Consider the following 18,213-nt stretch of genomic DNA (forward strand, 5'->3'; position numbering starts at 1 on the left):
TGTGATTTAAATGTTTCCTTAGTAACTTATACTCGAGGGTTGTACTAGGGTTGGATGCAGTTCCCCGTTGGTCAGTCTGTCTGTTTTCCATCTTCTGCTGTGTTTAACGTTATCTGTTTGCGAGTGCTCCTGATGGCTAGCCTAGTACCGCGGGACTTTTATTATTATATGTCCGCGGGTTGGCCAGTACTGCGCAAACGTTTATTAAACATTATATGTCCGCGGGTGGTCTTGTGCAGTGCTCTCGTGGCACTGTCAACTAAAGCGAACACTCAGAAGACGCACACCGTTTGCCAGTGCAGTGATTGCAGAATGTTTTATTTTTTTGTATACTCGCCAGCAGGGGAGGAAACTAACTTTTTGGCTTACCAGCCAACTGGCGGGTATCTGATTTTTTTTACCAGCCAAACGTAAAAAATACCAGCATTTGGCCAGTAAAGTGGCCTAATTTCCTCCCCTGGCCATGTAGTACCCTGTAGTACCCTGTAGTACCCTGTAGTGCCATGTAGTACCCTGTAGTGCCCTGTGGTACCATGTAGTACCCTGTAGTGCCATGTTGTGCCATGTAGTGCCATGTAGAGCCATGTAGAGCCATGTAGTACCCTGTAGTGCCATGCAGTACCATGTAGTACTCTGTGGTACCATGTAGTACCCTGTACCCTAACTAAACTACCCTATAGTAAACTACCCAGTGGTACCATGTAGTACCCTGTACCATAACTAAACTACACAGATTAATCTAAAGGTCAGTCCCCGACCAGGTGAGATCAAGGTAGGTTGAAGGAGAGAGAGAAAAGATGAGTCTTAAGCAGGGATTTAAAAGCTTCGACAGAGCAGGCGCCCCTGATGACGGCAGGTAATTTGTTCCACAGGTAGGGAGCGCGGTAGACAAAGGCTCTGTGGCCGGCGGATTTCTTTTTAACCCTAGGGGTCGATAGAAGCCCCGCATTTTGTGAGCGCAGAGCACGAGCGGGCGAGTATCGGGAGATGAGATCGGATAGATAGAGCGGTGCAAGCCCATTTAAAATTTTGTAGGTGAGGAGTAGCACTTTAAAGTCAGAACGGGCTTGGATAGGAAGCCAATGTAGGGCGGACAAAACTGGTGTGATGTGATAAAATTTTCTAGTTCTAGTTAGTATCCGTGCAGCCGCATTTTGCACGAGTTGAAGATTTTTGATGCTTGAATTAGGTAGGCCTGAAAAAAAGTGCATTACAGTAGTCCAGACGTGATGAGACAAAAGCATGAATCAGGGTTTCAGCATCAGCCAGAGTTAAAATGGGGCGTATTTTTGCGATATTACGAAGATGGAAGAATGCAATTTTGGTGACATTTTTTATATGTGCATTAAATGACACGTGTACCTACCCCCTCTCTTGGAGTGGGGATGTCGGCGTGATTAGGGCACGGGACTGGTTCTGGTCACGCTGGTCCAGGTCAGTTAACCCGTTGTCCGCCGGGGACGCAGATCTGCTGTTCTGGTACCCTGAGGGACTTGTGCTTTTTTCAGGAGGAAAAATGCCGGGTCGGCCCGGGTGTCACAGGGTTGGGCGTTATGGAGACCCTTTGTTGGGTACAGGTTGTACCCTGCGTTATCATAAAGGGGCTGGTGTTCCATTATTTTCGCTCCTCTCTTACGCATGGCGAAGAGGGGGCTGTTGGGGTGGTCTTATGGACCTCCTCTGGCATCCCTGTGTGCTTCCCGAGCCGCCGGGCCCGGTCCGAAGTTGTGTTTCGTCGACCCGTAGGCCTGGAATAACCCCTTTTTGAAAACTAAAACACTTGTACTGCGGTATAGCCAGTGTGTACCCGCAGGTGTGTTTTGGAGTTTTTTCTTGAGGGGTTATAGGAACAACCACCGCATGTAGTACCAAGAGGGTGGTTGATTCCCTGGTGTGTTGGAGCAGAGTCAACTCCCGGGTTACCCGGTTGAGTGTGTTGCACGTTCATGACGTCTGCCAATCGTGTCAGCCTTCTCTGCCTCGGCCTCTCTGGGTCGGGGTTTTTTGGTGGATACTTTGTCATGGTGCGCAACAATGCCAGCATACGCCCCTTCCGCCGAGGATGCTGTTTCAGTTGACCCCTTTTGGCGCCTGTCTCGTCCGCAGTGCTCCAGGCTCGGGTCAAACGCCTGCTGCCTGGTTTGAGGGATCGACCCCCTCTGGGGTCATCCCCCCGGTGCGCTGCCTGCTTCCGCTGTAGTGTAGCCTTTTGAGTGCTTCGAGTTAGGCCATGCTGACTGCCTGAGTTTGCCAGGGTCAGTGTGCCAGGCGGCGTGCTAGTGGGGGGAAGGGCCCGCTCTTGGAGGGGCCCTGTCCGAATACGCTGGCGATGTGGGGGGGCGGTGTCACTAAGTGACCGCCTGGTGAGGTCTTGATGCTGACCTCTCCGGGCCCCCTTTTTCCGGGGGATCCAGTCCCTTCAGTGGGTCTGGGTCTTCCTTCGCGCTCTGCTGCTACGGCCTTGCCACGGGGTTGAGTTGCTCTCGACCCTGTGTTTTTGTGGGCGGTAACGAGGTTTGTTCCTTCCGTTCGTTCCCTGGTGGCATGCGGGTTGTGCGTGTGGGTAGTCGTGGGGTCAAGCCACGGTCTGCTCACCCTGTGCGTTGAGTTGCTCGAGTTTCTCTTCGCACGGTCGGATCCGTCTCCCTCCCGTCCTCTAATAGGGGGGGTATCCTCCATTAGGGAGGGTCGGGGGGGCTCGGTCCTCCCCGGTTCTGATGGTTGTGGGGGGCCTCAGTGGGGTACATTTGTCGAGCTTCAAGCTCCCGCTCAGCTCCCGTAGTGCAGATGACGCTGAGCGGAAGCTAGTATGATATAGAACGTAAGGTTATGAATATAACCAAGTTCTATGAATACTAGTGACGCTCAGCGTCTGGACGCCACTGCGGCCTTTGATCTCGCCTTGTGGTGAAAGATTGGGAAGGAGGCGAGTGTGCTTATGAAGGTAGCGGATAGGGGTGTGGCCAGACGAATGTAACTATATGAAATTCAATGCCAAACAGTCTTCCCAGCTCTATTAAGATGCTGGGAGACGGACCTGGCAACGAAATTTGAAGAAAACAATTGGCAAGATATCTGTGATCGAACTTTCTTTCCCTTCATTCTTTCAAAGAAAGTAATTTCAAATGTATTCATAAATTCTACCTTACTCCTGTAAAAATGCACAAAATCTCGAAAGAAAACTCACCAAATTGCCCAAGATGTAAAATTAAAGAAGGAACATTTCTGCATATGTTCTGGCAATGTAGCAAATTGAAGCATTTCTGGAACAAGATCCACTTATTTACTAAATCTGTCATGGAGTTGGAATTTGAGTTATCACCATGTGTCTATCTATTAAATAATATAACAAACTGCCACTTAGACCAAAAGAAATGCAGACTGGTATACATAACATATTTTGCAAAGAAATGTATACTTCTTCTATGGAAAAATGAAATCTCACCAACATTCAATATGTTCATAGAACAAATATCTCAGTTTCTTCCCTTAGAAAAGATAACGCTTGAAAAGCACAACAGGGTCACTTATTTCAAGAACTTTGGAACCCACTCTATACTCAACTGGAAACTCATAATGTAGTCCTATAAATGTGTCATATCTAATATAACAGACGTGGAGTTTTAGCAGATTAGATTAGCTGATCTGTTGAGGCTCTTTGTCTGCGTATAAGTGCCTGGTTGCCTGCGCATGGCTGTCAAACCCTGCCCCCACAGGGTCGGGTCTGGGAAAGGGAGCTGAACACGCAGCGGCCCGGACCCTTCTCTGTCGGAGTAGCCATCGATAAGCGGGTGTGAGCAACTGGGTGCTATAAAATGTCACTGTTTACAATACCAACATTTGCACTTTTATTCCTTATTACTTATGATTTACCTACTGTCCCTTTATTTTATTTTATTTTTATTATTATTTTCTTTTTTTTGTTGTTTAATTGTTTATTTGTGTATGTGTGCCTGTATGTGGGCAAGTGTATGTGTGTGTGTATGCCTGTATGCGCGTGTGTGCGCGTGTACGTGTGTGTATGTCCCAGTGTGTGTGAGTGTGAGTGAGAGATGGGAGAATGGATTGAGTGGGGAGCACAAGGAAAATTGTAAAAAATTGTTCATGCGAGTGACACTGAACATTCTGTAGATCTGTCGATTGAATGTGAAACCTCATGAAAAATAAAAAGATTTAAAACATATAAAACACATCAATGAGGACATCAGTGTGTGTTCTTTTAGATTTGTAAGAGATTTAGTTTCATGTATGATATTGTGAGGAAGGGGCAGGACTAGATAAGCTTCCTTCTGCTCCTTCTCGGACTCATTTGTTTATCATTTAATGAAGAATGTAAGATTTAATACGTGTGTGTGTGTATGTGTGTGTGCGTGTGTGCGCGTGTGTGCGTGTGTGTGTGTATGTGTGTGTGCGTGTGTGTGTGTGTGTGTGCGTGCGTGCGTGTGTGTCTGTGTGTGTGTGTGTGTGTGTGTGTGTGTGTGTGTGTGTGTGTGTGTGTGTGTGTGTGTGTGTGTGTGTGTGTGTGTGTGTGTGTGTGTGTGTGTGTGTGTGTGTGTGTGTGTGTGTGTCCAGGCGGGGCTTGACGGTGAGAGCATTGGGAACTGTCCATTCTCTCAGCGTCTCTTCATGATCCTCTGGCTCAAAGGAGTGGTCTTCAATGTCACCACAGTGGACCTGAAAAGGTAAGGAGTGTTTTACGACCCTGGCTCAGAGGGAAGCAACATAAGGGCACACAGACACCAATGGTGTCTTGTGTTTAAACCAAAAGACTATAACTATTATAATATCTAGCACAAACTAACGATCAATGTGGTGGAAGATAGGGAGACACTTGTTCCAACAGTGTCTTCCTGGTAGCAATCTCTTCCAGTAACAGAGTCAGTGCATGTGTGGGTGGGGGAGGGCCTTTAAGCCCTGCCAGGCAGGTGTCCAATTAGCAGCCATCAACTGCAACACAGGACACAGGATTAACCAAAAAGCATGGTACATAACAGAGTGGTCTTCCATGTCACCACAGTGGACCTGAAAAGGTAAGGAGTGGTCTTCCATGTCACCACAGGGGACCTGAAAAGGTAAGGAGTGGTCTTCCATGTCACCACAGTGGACCTGAAAAGGTAAGGAGTGGTCTTCCATGTCACCACAGGGGACCTGAAAAGGTAAGGAGTGGTCTTCCATGTCACCACAGTGGACCTGAAAAGGTAAGGAGTGGTCTTCCATGTCACCACAGTGGACCTGAAAAGGTAAGGAGTGGTCTTCCATGTCACCACAGTGGACCTGAAAAGGTAAGGAGTGGTCTTCCATGTCACCGCAGTGGACCTGAAAAGGTAAGGAGTGGTCTTCCATGTCACCGCAGTGGACCTGAAAAGGTAAGGAGTGGTCTTCCATGTCACCGCAGTGGACCTGAAAAGGTAAGGAGTGGTCTTCCATGTCACCGCAGTGGACCTGAAAAGGTAAGGAGTGGTCTTCCATGTCACCGCAGTGGACCTGAAAAGGTAAGGAGTGGTCTTCCATGTCACCGCAGTGGACCTGAAAAGGTAAGGAGTGGTCTTCCATGTCACCGCAGTAGACCTGAATAGGTAAGGAGTGGTCTTCCATGTCACCGCAGTGGACCTGAAAAGGTAAGGAGTGGTCTTCCATGTCACCACAGTGGACCTGAAAAGGTAAGGAGTGGTCTTCCATGTCACCACAGTGGACCTGAAAAGGTAAGGAGTGGTCTTCCATGTCACCACAGTGGACCTGAAAAGGTAAGGAGTGGTCTTCCATGTCACCACAGTGGACCTGAAAAGGTAAGGAGTGGTCTTCCATGTCACCACAGTGGACCTGAAAAGGTAAGGAGTGGTCTTCCATGTCACCACAGTGGACCTGAAAAGGTAAGGAGTGGTCTTCCATGTCACCACAGTGGACCTGAAAAGGTAAAGAGTGGTCTTCCATGTCACCACAGTGGACCTGAAAAGGTAAGGAGTGGTCTTCCATGTCACCACAGTGGACCTGAAAAGGTAAGGAGTGGTCTTCCATGTCACCACAGTGGACCTGAAAAGGTAAGGAGTGGTCTTCCATGTCACCACAGTGGACCTGAAAAGGTAGGATATACTGTCTGTTCTTGTTGATGTTTTTCACTCTATTCTATTTAAATCTTGCAAAATTGTTCTTATGTACCCCAGTTGCTATTGCATGTACATATTTGTGTTTTATTACACGTATATGTTCATACATACCAACTATTCACCTGTTTTATTCTCCACCGATCGATCATCCATAGCAACACTACCATCACCGACATCCAAGAAGGGGGATCCCCCCTTGAATGGCCGTTGAAGGTTTCTCTCCTCCATGTTGCCTGTGGTGTTTTTTTCCTAGAATACATTCCCTGAGGTGCGAAACTCTCCCTATATACCAAGAACATACAAATGGACTTTGTAGAAGTGGAGCAATCTTACATTTACTTGGGTATGTACTTTTAGGCAAATTAAAAGAAAATATGGCTCGGGATTAAAGGGGACATGCATTGCTATTCCTTTCACTATTTGGGCAACTTTACACAATTCCTGTGAGTCTATGGAACACATCTGTAACGTTTTTTTAAAAAAAATGCATTGTTTTATATTTTTAATCAAGTACTCAAAAGCAAAATTTTTCGACTTCAAGATTCCAAGCTGTTTGGGCTGGGCTCCGCCCATAAGCACTTTGAGTGACAGTCACCCACAGTCTGCGACTAGCACAGAGAGAGAGATAGAAAGATTGAGGGGGATACTAATTAATTTCGCCGCGGGGGGTGGGGGGGGGCATAATCCCACCGGACAATGCAACGAATATATACCCCTATGATTATTATTGCACGGATCGGAATATGGGCGTGCGAGTGGGAGTCAAAGATATTTTGACAGTGATATCCCAGGGAGAAGACCCACACCAGCCCTGCGCGCACACACATTTACACACTCCTGCGTGCCTCCCCCCCCCCCCTCTCTCTCTCTCTCTCTCCCGCTCCCTCTCTCTCACTCGCTCGTTCTCTGCTGTCTGTCGGCATCCTCTGTTTGAGGAAGTAACTCGCTCTGTTGTTGAGCGCGAATTGTTGATTGTGGGCGGTGACTCTACAACCACAGAGCCAATCATATCACAATCAGCTCAATCAGCTCCTTGCCACGTCGCATTGCGAGTCAAATCAGAATGACCTAATTCACTGGGGGAGGTGATTGTCCATTTTCGTCCATTTTGTTCACCAGAGACCGCACGTTAGCTAGGAAGAGGCAGGGTAACGCTGGCCGATGGGGGTCTAGCTTTAGCCTATAGCCCTCAGTCCTCCGTGCGAAGCCCCCTCTTCTGTTTGCGCTCACGACTGGGAGCTCGGCCGGCCGGTGTCCGAACGATCTCCTTGGGGAGCTGGAGATTGCCGATGACAATTGTTTAACAGACCAAGCAAAGAGTCAAATTATGGTTTAAAGGAACATGCCAACATTTTGGGAAATTAGCTTCCCGTCTTCTCCAGGTCAATGGAAGCGGACAGTGCCGGTTAGCCTTTTCCATTCATTGTGCTAAGCTAGGCTAACGTGCAGCCAGATAGCTTTCTACTGAACGCACAGAGAGGAAACTGGTATCTATCTTCTTGTCTCTCTCTGGAGAAGACGGTAAGCTGACGTCCCAAAATTTTGGCGTGTTCCTTTAGAGTAAAGGAAGTGAGACACTGTGTTTTGTTCTCCTCCAGGAAGCCATCGGACCTCCACAACCTGGCCCCCGGGACCCACCCCCCCTTCCTCACCTTCGAGGGGGAGGTCCGCACCGACGTCAACAAGATAGAGGAGTACCTGGAGGAGAGGCTGGCCCCCCCCAAGTAGGCCACACACACACACACACACACACACACACACACACACACACACACACACACACACACACACACACACACACACACACACACACACACACACACACACACACACACACACACACACACACACACACACACACACACACACACACACTGTTCCCTCACTGTTCCCTCCTCACTGTTCCCTCACTGTTCCCTCCTCACTGTTCCCTCACTGTTCCCTCCTCACTGTTCCCTCACTGTTCCCTCACTGTTCCCTCCTCACTGTTCCCTCCTCACTGTTCCCTCACTGTTCCCTCCTCACTGTTCCCTCACTGTTCCCTCACTGTTCCCTCCTCACTGTTCCCTCACTGTTCCCTCCTCACTGTTCCCTCACTGTTCCCTCACTGTTCCCTCACTGTTCCCTCCTCACTGTTCCCTCACTGTTCCCTCACTGTTCCCTCCTCACTGTTCCCTCCTCACTGTTCCCTCACTGTTCCCTCCTCACTGTTCCCTCACTGTTCCCTCACTGTTCCCTCACTGTTCCCTCACTGTTCCCTCAATGTTCCCTCACTGTTCCCTCACTGTTCCCTCCTCACTGTTCCCTCACTGTTCCCTCACTGTTCCCTCACTGTTCCCTCCTCACTGTTCCCTCACTGTTCCCTCACTGTTCCCTCACTGTTCCCTCCTCACTGTTCCCTCCTCACTGTTCCCTCCTCACTGTTCCCTCACAGTTCCCTCACTGTTCCCTCACTGTTCCCTCCTCACTGTTCCCTCACTGTTCCCTCCTCACTGTTCCCTCACTGTTCCCTCCTCACTGTTCCCTCCTCACTGTTCCTTCCTCACTGTTCCCTCACTGTTCCCTCCTCACTGTTCCCTCACTGTTCCCTCACTGTTCCCTCCTCACTGTTCCCTCCTCACTGTTCCCTCACTGTTCCCTCACTGTTCCCTCCTCACTGTTCCCTCCTCACTGTTCCCTCACTGTTCCCTCACTGTTCCCTCACTGTTCCCTCCTCACTGTTCCCTCCTCACTGTTCCCTCACTGTTCCCTCACTGTTCCCTCACTGTTCCCTCACTGTTCCCTCACTGTTCCCTCCTCACTGTTCCCTCACTGTTCCCTCACTGTTCCCTCACTGTTCCCTCCTCACTGTTCCCTCCTCACTGTTCCCTCACTGTTCCCTCACTGTTCCCTCCTCACTGTTCCCTCCTCACTGTTCCCTCACTGGTCCCTCCTCACTGTTCCCTCCTCACTGTTCCCTCACTGTTCCCTCACTGTTCCCTCCTCACTGTTCCCTCACTGTTCCCTCACTGTTCCCTCACTGTTCCCTCCTCACTGTTCCCTCACTGTTCCCTCCTCACTGTTCCCTCACTGTTCCCTCACTGTTCCCTCACTGTTCCCTCCTCACTGTTCCCTCCTCACTGTTCCCTCACTGTTCCCTCACTGTTCCCTCACTGTTCCCTCCTCACTGTTCCCTCACTGTTCCCTCCTCACTGTTCCCTCACTGTTCCCTCACTGTGCCCTCCTCACTGTTCCCTCCTCACTGTTCCCTCCTCACTGTTCCCTCCTCACTGTTCCCTCACTGTTCCCTCACTGTTCCCTCCTCACTGTTCCCTCACTGTTCCCTCACTGTTCCCTCCTCACTGTTCCCTCACTGTTCCCTCCTCACTGTTCCCTCACTGTTCCCTCACTGTTCCCTCACTGTTCCCTCCTCACTGTTCCCTCCTCACTGTTCCCTCACTGTTCCCTCACTGTTCCCTCACTGTTCCCTCCTCACTGTTCCCTCCTCACTGTTCCCTCACTGTTCCCTCCTCACTGTTCCCTCCTCACTGTTCCCTCACTGTTCCCTCCTCACTGTTCCCTCACTGTTCCCTCCTCACTGTTCCCTCACTGTTCCCTCACTGTTCCCTCCTCACTGTTCCCTCCTCACTGTTCCCTCCTCACTGTTCCCTCCTCACTGTTCCCTCACTGTTCCCTCCTCACTGTTCCCTCACTGTTCCCTCCTCACTGTTCCCTCCTCACTGTTCCCTCACTGTTCCCTCACTGTTCCCTCACTGTTCCCTCCTCACTGTTCCCTCACTGTTCCCTCACTGTGCCCTCCTCACTGTTCCCTCCTCACTGTTCCCTCCTCACTGTTCCCTCCTCACTGTTCCCTCACTGTTCCCTCCTCACTGTTCCCTCACTGTTCCCTCACTGTTCCCTCCTCACTGTTCCCTCCTCACTGTTCCCTCACTGTTCCCTCACTGTTCCCTCCTCACTGTTCCCTCCTCACTGTTCCCTCACTGTTCCCTCCTCACTGTTCCCTCACTGTTCCCTCCTCACTGTTCCCTCACTGTGCCCTCTCTGTTCCCTCACTGTTCCCTCCTCACTGTTCCCTCACTGTTCCCTCACTGTTCCCCCACTGTTCCCTCCTCACTGTTCCCTCACTGTTCCCTCACTGTGCCCTCCTCACTGTTCCCTCACTGTTCCCTCACTGTGCCCTCCTCACTGTTCCCTCACTGTTCCCTCACTGTGCCCTCCTCACTGTTCCCTCACTGTTCCCTCACTGTGCCCTCCCCAGGTATCCTAAGCTGGCAGCAAAGAATCGCATGTCCAACGCGGCAGGAAATGACATATTTGCCAAGTTCTCTGCCTACGTCAAAAACACCAAACCAGAGAAGAATAAAGGTAATTAATCAATTATGTTTAGAGTATGTTTGTGTTAATGACAGGCATCTATTTTGCCTATATTCTTAGTTTTAATATACATATATGTATTTAGTAGAGATGTCCGATATTATCGGCCTACCAATATTATCGGCCGATATTGGCATTCAAATGTAATATCGGAAATGATCGGTATCGGTTTAAAAAAAAAAGAAAAAAATCTATTTAACCTCTATTTACCCAGGCAAGCAAGTAAGAACAAATTTGTATTTTATTTAATGTGAAAAGTATGCATAATGCTGTGTTAATTCCACGACAAGAGATATGTAATGTTAATTACCTGAAATGATTCCGTTTTTTGGGGGGGAGACACTGCATATATCGGTATCGGTTGATATCGGTATCGGAAATTAAGAGTTGGACAATATCTGTATATCGGATATCGGTAAAAAAGCCAATATCGAAAACCCTAGTATTTAGTATCAATATTTTATGACCTGTGTGTGTGTGTGTGTGTGTGTGTGTGTGTGTGTGTGTGTGTGTGTGTGTGTGTGTGTGTGTGTGTGTGTGTGTGTGTGTGTGTTGTGTGTGTGTCGTCCCCCTAGCCCTAGAGAAGAGCCTGAACAAGGCCTTGTCTAAGCTGGATGAGTTCCTGCTCCGACCCCTACCAGAGGAGCTTCAGGGGGCCGAGTCCACCCGCAAGTACCTGGATGGAGACCAACTCACACTGGCCGACTGCAACCTGCTGCCTAAACTACATGTTGTCAAGGTAACCTGCTGCCTAAACTACATGTTGTCAAGGTAACCTGCTGCCTAAACTACATGTTGTCAAGGTAACCTGCTGCCTAAACTACATGTTGTCATGGTAACCTGCTGCCTAAACTACATGTTGTCAAGGTAACCTGCTGCCTAAACTACATGTTGTCATGGTAACCTGCTGCCTAAACTACATGTTGTCATGGTAACCTGCTGCCTAAACTACATGTTGTCAAGGTAACCTGCTGCCTAAACTACATGTTGTCAAGGTAACCTGCTGCCTAAACTACATGTTGTCAAGGTAACCTGCTGCCTAAACTACATGTTGTCATGGTAACCTGCTGCCTAAACTACATGTTGTCAAGGTAACCTGCTGCCTAAACTACATGTTGTCATGGTAACCTGCTGCCTAAACTACATGTTGTCATGGTAACCTGCTGCCTAAACTACATGTTGTCATGGTAACCTGCTGCCTAAACTACATGTTGTCAAGGTAACCTGCTGCCTAAACTACATGGTGTCAAGGTAACCTGCTGTCTAAACTACATGTTGTCAAGGTAACCTGCTGCCTAAACTACATGTTGTCATGGTAACCTGCTGTCTAAACTACATGTTGTCAAGGTAACCTGCTGTCTAAACTACATGTTGTCAAGGTAACCTGCTGCCTAAACTACATGTTGTCAAGGTAACCTGCTTCCTAAACTACATGTTGTCATGGTAACCTGCTGCCTAAACTGCATGTTGTCAAGGTAACCTGCTGCCTAAACTACATGTTGTCATGGTAACCTGCTGCCTAACATGTCGGAAAGTGGTGTTGTTGTCCAGCAGGGGGCACTCTGTCCTCTGGACTAGTCAGTAACAATGCCCCTGTTACAGTGATGGGGACACCGTACAGCTGCGAGTGCCGTCCTTCGGATGAGACGCTAAACCGAGGTCCTGACTGAATTATGTCGTTAAAGAACCCAGGACGCCTATCGTAAAGAGTAGGGAGCTCCCCGACGTTCCTGGCAGAATACACTATCAGGTCTCTGACATCAAGGCCACCTAATCATCCCTTCCCCTTAATTGGCTGATATCAATCCCTGTCTCCTGAGCCGTTAAGCCATAGTGTGATGTGTGCCTGGTGCCAGTGTATGGTAGCCATTGAGCCTGCGTAGCCCAAAGTTGGGTGCTACCAGTGGTGGTGAAGGAGGCCATTTCTACATTGTAAAGTGCTTTGAGCGTCTAGAAAAGCGCTATATATAAATGCAATAAATGAATGAATTCTCAGTTGTGAAACAGAAGATGTCCCTGTATAGGCAGAACCTCCCCCCGGTGTCATCTGTCCACACGTCATACCTGATGACTTCACATGTTTTAGCTCTATGTATCTTTTTCTTTTTAAGAGAGTTGTTGTTTGCTTTCACTAAAGTTTTTGGAATGTTTTAGAACACATGAGTAACATGTATGAATCCTGGCTATAGTTCCTCTACACGCTCCAGTGGTTTGATCTTTAATCAAGACATAAGAAAATGTTAGCATTTTGCTCAGCAGATTACCCAGCTCCCTGTGGGCCTGCAGGGAGCAACAAGGCTGATGGACAGCGTGATCACCATGTTAATAATAAACATACAAATAATAGAATACTATTATAAAGCGTCTTTGTAAAGCGCTATATAAATCTGATGTATTATTATTATTATTATTATTATTATTATTATTATTATTATTATTATTATTATTATTATTATTATTATTATTATTATTATTATTATTATTATTATTATTATTATTATTATTATTATTATTATTATTATGTGAAAAGAAACCCAGCAAAAACTATTTAAATATTAAAAACGTGTTAAAACTCAATTTCTGCCAGTCAATCATATAAAGATATCACTGATATATCAATATCACCACTTCTTTCAATTATAGACCAAGATATCACTGATATATCACCACTTCTTTCAATTATAGATGAAGATATCACTGATATATCACCACTTCTTTCAATCATAGACCAAGATATCACTGATCATTCAGAAGCACAACATCTCTTTTCACTGTTATGCTGACGACACACAGCTTTATGTTTCCCTGAAACCCAACAACCAGTCTCTACTTAACAGTCTCATATCCTGCCTGGATGATGTTAAATGTTGGATGGCACAAAACTCTCTACAACTAAATCAAAACAAATCCGAAATAATCCTCTTTGGTCCCCCAGACGCTGTCACCACCCTTACCAACAGCCTTGGCAACCTGTCCTCCCTGGTCAAGCCGTATGTCAAGAACCTAGGTGTCATTTTTGATCCACAATTTAAATTTGACAGACAAGTAAACTCAGTGGTAAAGGCATGTTTTTTCCAACTACGCACCATTGCCAAACTCAAAGCCCTTCTCTCCCCTGCAGACCTTCAGAGAGTCATTCACGCCTTCATTTCATCTAGATTAGACTACTGCAACTCCCTCTATATAGGCATTAACCAGTCTTCCCTGTCCCGCTTACAACTGGTACAAAACGCTGCTGCCAGACTGTTGACCGGAACCCGCAAGAGAGACCACATCACCCCTGTCCTTGCCTCCCTTCATTGGCTCCCAGTACGCTACAGGATAGATTTTAAGGTTCTCCTATTTGTTTTTAAAGCCCTTAATGGTCACACACCCTCCTACATCTCAGACCTCCTATCCCCCTATTCCAACACCAGGGCCCTCATGCATCAACGTGTTCTACGCACAGATCTGTGCGTAACCCGTGCGTACGATCATTTCTAAGCAAAGAGTGGGATTCATCAATTTGAACTTGAACTTGACTTCGTGCGTACATCTACGCACAGGTCAGACCTGGCATACCTAGCTCCCAGTGGTAGAATATATTATTACAACAAGGAAATGAGCTTCTGTGCATAATAACACTGGATGTTCTGTATGAACCGTAGTTCATTATAGTTCATTGTAAGATAGCAACAGTAGTGTAATTATGGTCAAAACCCTATAAATAGCATTTGGAATAATAGATCTTTCTCTCAGAATGAATGCAGCATGGTTTATATAGCGTTATCGGAATATACGGGGTGTAGGCTACTGACTGACTGCGCTCCGCGTAGCTTGATTGATTGATTGAAAAGTTTATTAACAGATTGCAGAATGGGTACAGTACAGTACAGCTCAGTACATACAATTGTTAATTGGGGATGCAGACCAACTTTCGTCCTGTTTACATCAGGGTCCCCCATTTTCAATTCATCATAAATCATAAAGCTCAACTCGTTATTATTTTGCGCACAGACCGCCGAAACACGGGAACGTTTTGATTATATTTAAAAGGCTTTACGTTAAACGAAACAAGTGGAATTTCGAAGCTGTAAGCAGAATAAGTCATATGAATATAGTGTTCTTCCCCCTTTTTACTGTACAAGAAAGAATAGAAAACGCATTGCAATGACACCATGCAGATAGTGGACAGACTATATGATGGGATTCAAGTTCGCGTTTTTGTTGCTCATAGGCATGCTGTCAGAGTATGATATCTTAATCAAACATTCTAGAACATTTGTCGTCACAGATCATGTCCTAATGGAACATAGGCTATGGCATGGATCGTGATATTGTGTGGACTGTTATTATTACTGTACGGCGGTACCACCCATTGTGACAGCAGCCTTGAGTCCCGCACACAAACATGATGGAATTCAAGTTCATGTATTGAAAGGCAGGCTACATCATACATGCAGTGAGATTCATTGTTCTTGTATATGCTCTCGTATTATATTGTTTATATAGGCTACCCAATACTGACATCAAAATAGATTGTAGTATGCCTCTAGAAATCATATGCAGCAGGTAGAAAATTGACGGGAGATCCATCGCGATTTGGAATAGAATTGAGGAGAACTTTAATCCGTGGGTATTAATCAAACAACACGGGAAAAGGCAGTCATATTCCAGCGCGGTCTTTATTAGCCGACAACAAAATAGATGCCTCTAAAAATCATATAGCCAATCGAACACAACTAATAAAGGCATTCATATTACAGCACGGTTATAATGACACACAACCAACGCCAAACAGTGGTCAACGAACGGTCTTTATTAGTATTTTGAGCTGTCCAGGCAGAATTGCAGCAATGGTCTTAGGGAGCCGTTGATATCTGACATCACCGTTTACAAGTCCGCCTTTTATTTATCCCATAAATCATAATACGCGATAGTGTCTTCTTGGTTCGACAGCAGTGAATTCTCCGTGGAGTTTCTCGGAGTCCCGCTCGGGTCGGTCCATTATTTCACATCCCATGGGGGGTGTTTCCTCATTTTCATGACCATATATGGATAATCATGCACGAGCATTGACGGTAGAACAAAGTGGTATTCATCAACACGGCAGGGCATAGAGCCTGCGTACGCACGTGTGATGAATGCCGACTTCCCTGTGCGTACGCTAGTTCTACATTCCGTGCTTACGTGTGGAAGTAGGTCAAGTTCTACGTCCACGTTGATGCATGAGGGCCCAGGTCCCTCAGGTCAGCCGATCAGAGGCTCCTGACAGTCCGGAGGTCTAACCTCAAGCTCAGGGGGGGCCGTGCCTTTGCTATCGCAGCCCCTGAACTGTGGAACAGCATCCCCACCTCCATTAGGCTCGCCCCCTCGATAGATGCCTTCAAATCGAGGCTCAAAACCCACTTCTACCTACTAGCCTTTCCCGTTCACTGACTCATGCCCTGTTTTTCTATGTGTTTGCCTGTGTGCCCTCCCATAAAACGGAGTGTGTTTGTTGTCTATATGTATCTTGTGTATTTACCCTCTGTACAGCACTTTGGTTGACACGCGTCATGTGAAATGTGCTTTATAAATAAATTTGATTGATTGATTGATTGATATATCACCATCTTGGAAAATAATCTGTCTGTTTAATCTCAGCAACAGCCCTATTTGTTTTTTCCTGGCAAAAGCTTTGGCTGGCAATGATTGTTATTTAGAAATTTACAATTTAAATGAGACACATTTGGCACAGGGAGTTGATTTTGTGATGTGAATAGCGACCGAGGATATAGACCTGTTCGCCGCATATGTCAGACTCAGTGCGCGCACATCACCGGGGCAGAAAGGAATGTAATCCTGGTCAGAACAAAGGGGCAGACTACAATATATTTGCATTTGTTAGCCATGCTAGCGATCTAAACAACCAATACATGCCAAATTAGACATGTAAAAGGTGAAAGACTCACACTCACAGCCATGCTGATTTAGCTAAATTACATCCAGCCGTTTTCGTTTGAAACTACTTTTAGTCAGGGAAGTGTGTTGAATGTCGGATATTGCGTATTGGCTAGACATCATAACCTGGACTATACAGTATAGAGAGAAGGAATAAAACGCTGAGAGACAGAGATTTGTGTATCAAGGAAGCAACATTTTTATTTGTGAAGGTCGCTCTTATATACACACACTCAGCTGATATTAATGAGTCCATCACTCAGCTGGTGTCAATCAGTCAATCACTTTGAATGGATGACGGGAGAGCACACTCATTATTGTCAACACCCCCACTTGCTATCTACTGACCTATCTAAACTGGAGAAGGAAAAATAATAACAAAAAAAAACAATTTAATAACAATCAGTTATTGTAACACTTTTACATTCCATTAATCAAACGAAGGACGTCATTGATATGGTTCCTCTCCTGAGTGAAACAAGAACATAAATCATTAGATTTCATTATTTACACAGTCCTTTTTTTCACTGGCACTCTTTTATAACATTTTGAAATAAACAAGAAAAACAAAAGATTTGACCACTTGGTCACTACTCACACTGATGTGGTTTCTCTCCCAAACATAACCTTTGTGAACCTATTTAGTTTGTCCTTAGTTGCTGGTTTGGTAAATACATCAGCCACCATTTGATCTGTGGGACAGTATCGCAAACAGATCTGTCCATTTAGTACTGTAGATCTGATAAAATTGTACTTTATATCCATGTGTTCTCATCTTTGTCTGGGGACTGGGTTCTTAGCTAATGCAATGGTTCCCTGATTGTCCTCATGGACAATGGGTGGTGCATACTTACATGCATCCATATGTGTCAGCAGTTGTACCAGGTGTAAACACTCTTGGGTGGTTGCAGCTAGTGCCATGTACTCTGCTTCACATGTGGACAATGCCACCGTCTGTTGCTTTTTGGTCTTCCATGAGACAAATGGACCAGTCTCATGTAGACTAACACAGTACCCTGTTGTGCTGCGTCGGTCTGTGACATCTGCTGCCCAGTCCGCATCACTGTAAGCCTGTAACCTCAAATCAGAATTACACTTCTTGTAACACAACATTTTATCACTGGTGCCCTTTAAGAACCTCAATACATGTTTGACAGTAGCCCAATGTTCCTCAGTTGGTTTGTTAAAATACTGAGACAGTTTACTCACTATGAAACACAGATCTGGCCTAGTACACATAGTAAGATAGATTAGGCTACCGACCACCTCTCTGTACCGGGTGACATCATTCATTAGTCCTGCCCCTTCAGTGTAATCGAGTGCCCGCTCACATGGTGTTGATCTGGGTTTACAGTCCTGCATGTCAAACCTCTCTAGCATGTTCTTTACACACTGCTTCTGTGACATTGTCACACATCCATCGCACTGTTCAAAGTCGATTCCTAGGAAGTGTGTCAATCTGCCCATATCCTTCATCTGAAATGTCCTTGTGAGCATCTCTTTTACAGCCTTCATTGCATTCTCATTACTGGCTGCAAGAACCAAATCATCAACCCATATAATCATGATTACCTTCTCATGCTCAGTTTCTCTTGTATATACACAGTGATCAGCAGGGTTTTGCACAAATTCATTCACAATTAGATAGTCATGTAACATGTTGTTCCAATTCCGGCCAGACTGTTTTAGACCATACAGTGACTTCTCTAGTTTACACACCAATGTCTCAATGTTCATAACCCTCTGGCTGTTCCATGTATATCTCATAATCTATCGGTGCATGTAGGTAGGCAGTTTTAACGTCCATCTGATT

At 46.3% G+C, this 18,213-nt stretch overlaps 1 protein-coding gene across 1 annotated transcript in view; it reads left to right on the forward strand.

The window, feature by feature from the left end:
* Positions 1-4,578: 4,578 nt before the first annotated feature.
* The window catches only part of LOC311233692 (chloride intracellular channel protein 5-like), a gene marked incomplete at its 3' end in the record, with an annotated part of 28,360 nt that continues 14,725 nt past the window's right edge, over positions 4,579-18,213 (forward strand). Inside the window, exons 1-4 of the mRNA XM_084320687.1 lie at positions 4,579-4,682; positions 7,703-7,828; positions 10,363-10,469; positions 11,054-11,217. Coding sequence (XP_084176813.1) covers positions 4,627-4,682; positions 7,703-7,828; positions 10,363-10,469; positions 11,054-11,217 — 453 coding nt within the window. The 5' untranslated portion in view covers positions 4,579-4,626. The remainder of the gene's footprint in view (positions 4,683-7,702; positions 7,829-10,362; positions 10,470-11,053; positions 11,218-18,213) is intronic.

Source organism: Notolepis coatsorum, assembly GCF_963971535.1.
Source record: "Notolepis coatsorum genome assembly, chromosome: 1".
NCBI lineage: Eukaryota > Metazoa > Chordata > Actinopteri > Aulopiformes > Paralepididae > Notolepis > Notolepis coatsorum.